Source organism: Acanthisitta chloris, unplaced genomic scaffold, assembly GCF_000695815.1.
Source record: "Acanthisitta chloris isolate BGI_N310 unplaced genomic scaffold, ASM69581v1 scaffold2719, whole genome shotgun sequence".
Classification (NCBI taxonomy): domain Eukaryota; kingdom Metazoa; phylum Chordata; class Aves; order Passeriformes; family Acanthisittidae; genus Acanthisitta; species Acanthisitta chloris.
Genome location: NW_008690633.1, coordinates 9,054 through 17,977, shown reverse-complemented (window position 1 = coordinate 17,977; position 8,924 = coordinate 9,054). Strand labels below are relative to the sequence as shown.

The window sequence follows — 8,924 nt, the reverse complement described above, 5'->3', positions numbered from 1 at the left end:
GCCACTTTCTGGGAAAGGATCACTTAGTTTCTATCTTTGCCCTTATCCCTCCACAAACTGCTCTGATCAGCACCTAAGTGAATTCCAGCAGTTACATGATCCACATGGCCAGATTTGGGAGGGGGTTTGAGCCCTTCCCCTCAGCTGCAGAGACCCACTAGCACAGGGAGCTGTGCCTTCACCTTACAGCCCTTATTCTCTTGCTTCAACTCAAACTGGGGAGGGTCACAATTGCCTTTTTCCAGACAAAACTGCCCCAGCTCCAGCATGGATGCCCAGTGCTCTCCCCATCAGAGACTTTTGTCCACTGGAAGCAGAGGAGGTTCTGACTCTGAGACCCCAGGGCTCTTACCCGTTGTGAGTGACCAGGCACTGGCGCAATCCCAGCTTGCGGAATATATCCACAACAATTTCCATGGGTGTTTGGTCCGTCACTGTGAAGGGACTGAGGTCCAGGATGCTCCTGAGTTTCAGCATGGAGGGGGAGCTCGGAGGCAGTGGGGGAGAGTGGTCAGTGAAATAAATAACTGAAGTGCTCACGATCCCATCCTGCTTCCGGGCGTTTTCTGAAAGAAGAAATACATGATTAAAATCAACCCTCCTCCTTTCCTTTTCCAAGCTGAAGAGCATTCTTTTTCCTTTCTCTGACCACACTGGATGGCCATAAAAGTCCATTCCTTCACCTATCCTGTTCCCCAAAGCACCCACTGATCCAAAGGAGGGTGGAACATGTTTCCAGCCTTTCTTCTAATGGAATTACAGAATTGTTTGGGTTGGAAAAGACCTTTAAGATCAAGTGCAACCCACCACCACGTTCACCACAAACCGTGTCCTCAAGTGCCACATCCACACTTTTTTTAACATTTCCAGGGATAGTGACTCCATCACTGTCCTGAGCAGCCTGTGCCAGAGCTTGACAACCCTTACCACGAAAATAAAATTTCCCTAGTATCCAACCTATGGTCATTTCCTCTTGTCCTATCACTTATTACCTGGGAGAAGAGACAGAAACCTCCAAAGTCTCCAAAGTTCCACCCCAGGTGTGAGACCAGAATGTGCTTTGCCCAAGGCCAAGGCTGCTCCGTGTCAGTATTTAGCTCTGGAGATCACTGACCTCCCAGTTTTCAGAAGAGGTAAGTAAAATGCTTTGTACTTTTATGAGACTGATTTGGGTCCCATGCAGAGGAGTTAAAGGACTATTTTTAAGCACTTAACTACCAGCACAGGCTCCATGGATGTCACTAGGGTCAGGAATGGGAACCAAGTCAAGTACTGGCCATGCCTCAGAATTCCACAGTAGTGCACATGCAAGGAATGCAGGTACCTGCCACACTGCAATTTGGTATCAGCACTCCAAGATCCCCTGGGAAGGGGCTCACCTGGCAGCCCAAACACTAGGCTGGATATTTGGAATATTTGAGAATATTTGGGATATTTGACAATTGAAACCCAAATCCCATCCTGTGGTCCACAGCTGTGCATCACTGCACACAGCTTGGAGACAGGATAACTCTTAAAGAATCCTTTGAGATTCCGAGGAACACACATGCAGGAATTTGTGGTGGTACCACAGAGCTGCCCTACAAAAGGAATGTAGAAATGCAACACATGGAATGTAACAATGCACTTGTCCCTATATATTTTATTCCATATTGATATAAGCATTTGGCCAGATACTGAATCAGAACAAGAACAACAGTGGCATGCTCCAAAAACTGTACTGAACAGCGTAAAACTGAGGCTGAAACTTCACCTGAAAAGAGAGAGGGAACATGTGGAGTTAATCCACAGCGGCAGCAACTTAATTATAAAATCACTACAGCTCTGCCACGGACAAAGCAAGTTCACGACCCAGCCTGGTGCCCCCTGCCCAATCCTCACTCCAGTGCAGGTGCAATTTTTAAGGATTATGTGGCCATGTACCCCTCAGTCCTAACACACAGATTTCTCCCATCTCACCACAAGAAGCTACACTGCCTGCCCCACCCAGCCAGAGGCCACACAGCTGGAATTTCCACTCAGGGCTCAGGCTGGGAAAAAACACGTGCAGGTTTGTAAGGCACCCGAGAGCAAGAGGAACTGAAATATGCAGCAAATTATAATATGGCAAAGCTGTTTTCAATGGAGCTCAACTCACATCACAGAGGGAAACTGCCTCTGAGCAATGCCAGGACAGCATTTGCCACATCCAGCAGCACTGCGCCCCAGGGGCTCACAACCACCAACATGGGAGCATGAGTGACACCAGTGACAGAACAGGCTGACTGTCAGTGTGGAGGAAAAAGAAGACCTTAACCTCAGTATGGATATTTATAGGTTTGCCAGCCCCACAGAATCCCAGACTGGGTAAGGTCAGAAAAGACAGCAGTGGGTCGTGTGGTCCCACCTCCCTGCTCAAGCAGGATTATTCAGGAGTACATGGAACAGGACTCATTGAATTTAAAGGTTGGAATGGACCTTACAGACCATCTAGTCTTAACTCTCTCTGCCATGGGCAGGGACACCTCCTCACTGGACAAGGATGCTCAAGGCCTCATCCAGCCTGGTCTTGAACACCGCCAGGGTCGAGGCAGCCACCACGTCCCTGGGCAACCTGTGCCAGTATCTCACCGCCCTTAGAGTAAAAAACTTTTTTCTAATATCTAACCTACACTTCCCCTCCTTCAGTATGAATCCATTACCCCTTGTCCTACCATTGCAGTTCCTAACAAAGAGTGCCTCTCTGGCTACTTTGTAGGCCCCTTCAGATATTGAAAAGTTGCTATGATTCTCCACATAGTCTTCTCTTCTCCAGGCTGAACAGCCCCAACTTCCTCAGCCTGTCCTCATAGGGGAGATGCTCCAGTCCCCTTATCAGCTTCATGGCCTCCTCTGGACTTGCTCCAACAGTTCCATGTCCTTCTTATGTTGAGGACACCAGAACTGCACACAATATTCCAGTTTGTGTCAAGACAGCTCTGAAATATCTCCAGTGAGGGAGACTCTACACGCTCTCTAGGCAATCTGTTCAGTGCTCGGTCACTGCACAGGAAAGAAGTCCTTCCTCGTGTTCAGGTGGAATTTCCTGGGCATCAGTTCCTGCCTGTTGCCTCTTACCTCTTGCTGGGCACCATGGAGCAGAGTCTGGCTCCAGCCTCTGACACCTCCCTGAAGATTCTGACAGACAGTGATAAGGCCCCTCTCAGCCATCTTTCTCTTCTTGAGGCTGAAAGGTCCAGCTCCCTCAGCCTGTCCTCAGAAACTGAATGTTAAACATTGGGAGGGCTGCCCAAGGAGGGGGTGGAGTCCCCATCCCTGGAGGTGTTCAAGAAATGACTGGACATGGCACTTAGTGCTCTGGTCTAGCTGACAAGGTGGTGATCAGTCAAAGGTTGGACTCAATGATCTTGGAAGTCTTTTCCAACCTTAATGATTCTGTGACAAGCCACCCTGTCCTTCACATTCAATGAAAGCAGACCCCACACTGCTTGGGGATGCACCAGTAAACACAGCTACCAACACTAGAGGTGTTTGAACTGGTCAGGTTAATGACTGCTGGCATTTAAGGCTTCTGACAACATCTACCTGTACAGTCTCTCCTCTTACCGATTGAAATGATGAGGTCTCTCCTGAGGACAAACCCAACGAGGCGTTGGGACTCCCGAGACACCACCACGGGATAGCCACTGTACGTGGTTTCATTGATGATGGTCTCCACGTCCTCCACAGTCATGCTGTCCTGAGTGATGACTGTCAGAGGAGGGTCGCTCCTTCGCGGCCTCATGACATCCATCGCCAGCGTCTTGTGGGAGAACTCCTCCTTGGCTTCCAGGAAGGGGTATCCATTGAGGCGGATGTGCGCGTCATAAATCCCTTCACGCCCGATGGCATCAGCTACCCACTTGCTGGTCATGGCTGCTGCCATCAGAGGCACAATGTACTCCAGTCCCCCAGTGAGCTCGAACATAATGACCACCAGAGAAACAGTCATTCGTGTCACTCCACCTGCAGACACAGGAAGGCAGACAACACAAACAGTGATTTGGGGAGTGTCCAAGGGAGATGTGACCCCTGCCATCTAAAGCACGGCTTGGAATGGCAGAAGTTGTGCTGTTGGGCTCCGTGTCACGTCCAGCAGTGCAGCAGAAGCCAAACATGAGCAGAACAGCACTGAAACCCTTGTTTCTTGCCAGGACATCACACCATGGGCTGGCTCACAAGGGTTTACTGCATGGTTTTGTCTCAGTATATTTCAATTATGTTTTTGAGATTCAAGTCCCAAAGCTACTCCTAAACATTTTAGAGGAGTTTTGTTTCAGTACCCACCCACTAAAGGGACACAGACCCTTTAGCAATGCCTAGTCATAAACAAAACTGTTAATGAAGAAGAAGTGTATTTATTTTCCATCAATTACATGCAAACAATCCCAGAATGGTTTGGGCTGGAAGGAACCTTAATCACCCCATTCCACCCCCTGCCATAGGTAGGGACACCTTCCACTAGACCAGGTTGCTCCAAGCCACATGCAACCTGGCCTTGAACACTTCCAGGGATGGGGCAGCCACAGTTGCTTTGGGCAACCTGTGCCAGTGCCTCACCACCCTCACAGGGAAGAATTTCTTCCAATATCTCATCTAAACCAACTCTTTCAGTCCACTAAACCAGGTTGTCCAAACAAGGTGTATCCTGTCTAAAAAGGCCAAAGCATCTTGGTAGCATCTTGTTACTGTTCCTGAAATGACAGTTTCTCCTAATAAGGCAGTCCCTTAAGAGTTAAATGTATTACTCCATGGAGGAGAGGATTGGGAATTACAGTGAAAGCTAAGTTTGGTCACGTGCACCCAACCTCTCAAACTCAGCCAAAAGGAAGAAGTGTTACCAGAAACAAGGCACTTGAAAGCAGAATTGCATCATAAGGTTTAAGGAAGTAATATGAATTAGAACTCCACAGGAAAATTTAAGTCCCTGGGCAGCCTCATTTGTTCTGGCTCCCACTCAGGAGCTTCTCACTGGAGCCTGCTGTGTCCGATGCAAGCTTGCGGCATTCCACACGATGAGAAACTCACGGCACGCTCTACCACAATGTTTCCTGGGGTTCTTGAGGTGCAGCCAGCTTCAATGGCCTGCATCTCTTGAAATCGTAGACTCATTAAGGGGTTGGAACGAGAACATCTTTAAGGCCCCTTCCAACCCAAACCATTCTGTGGTTCTATGATTAAGGTTGGGAAAGACCTCGAAGACCACGAAGTCCAACCATTAACCCACTACAACACTTCTTCATGTGACCAACCAAGCCCCAACCCGCAGCCTGGCCTTCGGAACCCTCTGCTTACCCAGACATGCCGCGGCGCCCACCATGGCATAGAGGCCAGGTGTGATGCAGTCGGCTCCTTGGCTGCACCAGCCACTGAAGATGGCCCAGTCGTGGTGGTAAAAGGCCAGCTGCTCCATGGCCACCCCAAGCAGTCGGCCTGCAATGGCACCCACTGCCATGCTGGGGATGAAGAGACCTGAGGGGACCTGTGGAACATATGTCGGTAAGCACCAGCGCTCAAAGACTTCAAAGCCAAGTGATGGAACCTCAAAACAGACTGAGTTCGACCTTATGCTGGAGTTAAAATCATAGGACAGTTGAGCTGGAAGGGACGTTTTAAAGGTCATCTAGTCTAACTCCCCTGCAAAGAGCAGGGACATAAAAATTGTCAAGAATCCTAGAATCCCAGCCTTAGAACTCAACCAGTTCCACCCCCTTGCCATGGGCTGGGACACCTTCCACAAGACCAGGTTGTTCCAAGCCCCATCCAACCTGGCCTGGACGCCTTGCTCTGTCCCCTCTGTCTTTTCTGCATTGTCATGCTCCCAAGTCTCTGCAACAGGGCCTTGAATTTTCTCCTTTCTGAGCAGAAGAACCAGTCACACAAGAGGCTGGTGTGGAACAGAACCAGCTTTCTCAAAAGACAAAGTAACCAAGCTTCACCCTCACACCACCAATGCTCCCCCACGCCTTTCCAACCACACCAGGATGTGTTTATTGCAGGCATGGCATTTTCCCATTCTGCTGCCTTTGCATACTCAGAGTGGAATCATTCTCCTTCCCTGGCAAAAATGTAAACTTCCCCATGACAGGGAATTAGCACACGTAGCACAAGTGACACCCAGCAGAGCCACTGCCAGCACATTTCACATCTGTTGTGCTGTTTCAGGACTCAAAAAGCTCCTGCTGCTTGAAGTCAAGGAATTCCCACCTCTTCACTTTCCTTTCCACACTGGCCATGCAGCTTTCTCACACATTGTGTGTCTCTCTCTCAGACTCAATGACTGCCTTGGAATGCCACTGACAAACTCAGGGTAATGATGCCAAACCTCCGCAGTGGGGTTACCTTCCTGGACAGACCACTCAAAGACTGGGGGGCAGGGGGAGATGCTCAGCTTCACCTGCTGGAACCCACTGCAGGAAAGCTCAGACCTGGGCACTACACCTGCAGCTCCAGAGGCTACACCAGACAAGTTCCAAACCATCTGAACAAGGAACAGCTATGATTAAGTATTTACAAATTAAGGTACTGATTGCTTTGCAATTAGCTATTGCATCTATATGACATACACACCAGAAGGGTTTGAGTCAGGACAATTAAGGAGCATTCTGTGTCTGGAAAGGCATGAAGCCCTGAGACACCAGCTTTGTGACTACACTTGCTGCCCACACTCAGGCTAAAAGTTTTCTACTGCCCTCAGGCACAAGCAGCAGGGAAATAACTGCAGTCTGTCACCTTGTAACAGAGCTTGAGGGGAAACATGTCTTGTTAGGGAGGAAATAAAACTCAAAGACCTGCGGGTCCTCCAGAGGATGAGAACAACCTCAGCTCCTTTACAGGCAACTCTTACCTTCATGCCAAAGGTGAAGATGGTGATGAAGACTTTCATGATAAGGGCTAATGCCAACTGCCACATGGCAGTGTACACGCCTGGGCCAGCAGCACGGTCTGGCAGATCATCCCCCTTGGTGCTGTTGAAATCATTCACGTACTCGCAGAGCTTGGACGAGTCCAAAATCCCACAGTCATTGAAGAGCTCTGAAATCAGCTCGCTGGTGCTCATTCTGGTGTACTCGTTGGGGAAGGCCAGCACGGCTGTGATGGCTGTCACCACCAACACCTCCAACACTGGGTATTTGCCCAGCCGGGTCGTCTTGCGCCGCCTGCACCAGGCAATGTTGCTGCGAATGAAGAAAGCTCCCCAGAGTCCACCAAATATTCCCAACAGGATGAAGGGCACCAGCTCCAGCAAATGCCATGGCATGTGAAATTCCACATAGAAGAGAACAAGGCGGCTGTTCCCAAAAGGGTTGATGGAGCGCAGGGTGAAGGCAGCGACCAGCGCAGCGAAGAAGGAACGCCAGAGTGTCTTGAGAGGGAAGTAGTAACTCACCTAAAAGGGAAAACCAAAGCAGATTTGGTCACTTTTACACTTATCACTATCCCACTGCAGGATGTAAAGCCAGGATTGAGATTCATGTGCGCTGGCTCACTCCTTCCTCTCCAACACCCAAGGCTTGGTTTGGAGCTCTCATTCAACACAGATTGCAATGCTCTGAGCCTGGGGCGATGGGCTTTGGCCTCCACACTTCCACTGTAGCAAGTGTCCTCTGTGACCACTGAAGCAGAGGCAACTCACTTGGATAATAAAAGCTGTTACACATCAGCCATGAGCTGAATCTGGAGAACTATGTGGCTCTGCAAAGTTCAAAGTGCCAAACAGCAGCACCTGCCATTGCTGCCACCAACTAATGCTCAGCTGAGCAAAACCATTCCAGCCCTCCTCTGAAATCCTTCCTGGCCCTCCTCTAAAAACCATCCCAGCCAGAGAATTTTGTTCCCAAGGCCAGACCTGCCACAAGACAGTGGACAAGAGAACACAGCCTCATGGCCTCAAGCTGCACCAGGGGAGGTTCAGGTTGGACATGAGGAAAAATTTCTTCACGGAACGGGTTGTTAGACATTGGAACAGGCTGTTCAGGGAAGTGATAGAATCACCATCCCTGGAGGTATTCAAGGAATAACTGGATATGGTCTAGCTGACATGGTGGTGATTGGTCACAGGTTGGACTCAATGGTCTTAGAGGTCTTTTCCAACCTAAATGATTCTGTGATACTACTCTAAACAGAAAACACAGCTGTGGCTGTGAGCACGGAGTGATGCTGAGCATGGACAGACCACGGGAAACCACCAGGTTTACAGCAAAGCTACAGACAAACTTAATTCAAAATAAATTCTTCTGTATTTGTAATACTGACTTGAACCCCCAATTAGCTTTTAGGTTGCTTGGCCTTGTACACACAGTATTACAGAGGTTCTACTTTGTGCACCCCAGCAGTCACGGCCGTGTTTTTAACTCAGCAGGGTCAATTCTGCACCAGCTCACCAAGAGCAAGCAGAAAACACTGTGGTTACCTCTTCAAGGCTGAAGAGCACTCCTCCAATTGGCGCACCGAAAGCCACCGACACACCAGCCGCAGCAGCTGCTGACAGTACCTGAGGAAGAAACCAAAGGCAGTCAGACTTCTTGGCCCTCTCAACCATCTCCCTTTTTAGTTTGTTTTCACTCAAATTTGTACAATGTTTATCTCCAGCAAGTGCACATTCAGCTAGGTCTGACCTGCTTTAAGACAGCAGGGCAAAGGTGTAGTGAGCCAACTCCCTAGGGAGCGGTAGCTCCAAAAACAATTAGTGTTAGCATTTCAACAGTCCCAGCCTCAAATTAGCAGAACTGGCATCACTGGCAACTACGTTTTCTGTTTCAGCTGACTCCACCTTAGACAAAACTTCAGTACAACACAAAGAGCAGTAATTTCACCTCCCAAAACACCCTGACTTTTCCTATCTCACACTCTCACCGTGTCTCAGCAGAGTGCCACATCACACAGTGTAAATGGAGGTGCTATGG

General features: G+C 49.2%; 1 protein-coding gene across 2 annotated transcripts in view; it reads right to left on the bottom strand.

Annotated features, from left to right (window-relative positions):
- Positions 1 to 8,924, bottom strand: part of CLCN5 (chloride channel, voltage-sensitive 5) — a 15,859-nt gene that overhangs the window by 1,322 nt on the left and 5,613 nt on the right. The window contains exons 6-10 of one of the 2 annotated variants that reach the window (XM_009081868.1): positions 8,432 to 8,512; positions 6,866 to 7,408; positions 5,314 to 5,500; positions 3,586 to 3,984; positions 353 to 566 (exon numbers count right to left, since the gene is read on the bottom strand). In XM_009081868.1, the coding sequence (XP_009080116.1) occupies positions 353 to 566; positions 3,586 to 3,984; positions 5,314 to 5,500; positions 6,866 to 7,408; positions 8,432 to 8,512 (1,424 nt within the window). The remainder of the gene's footprint in view (positions 1 to 352; positions 567 to 3,585; positions 3,985 to 5,313; positions 5,501 to 6,865; positions 7,409 to 8,431; positions 8,513 to 8,924) is intronic. The other variant, XM_009081869.1, reaches the window with a different exon arrangement.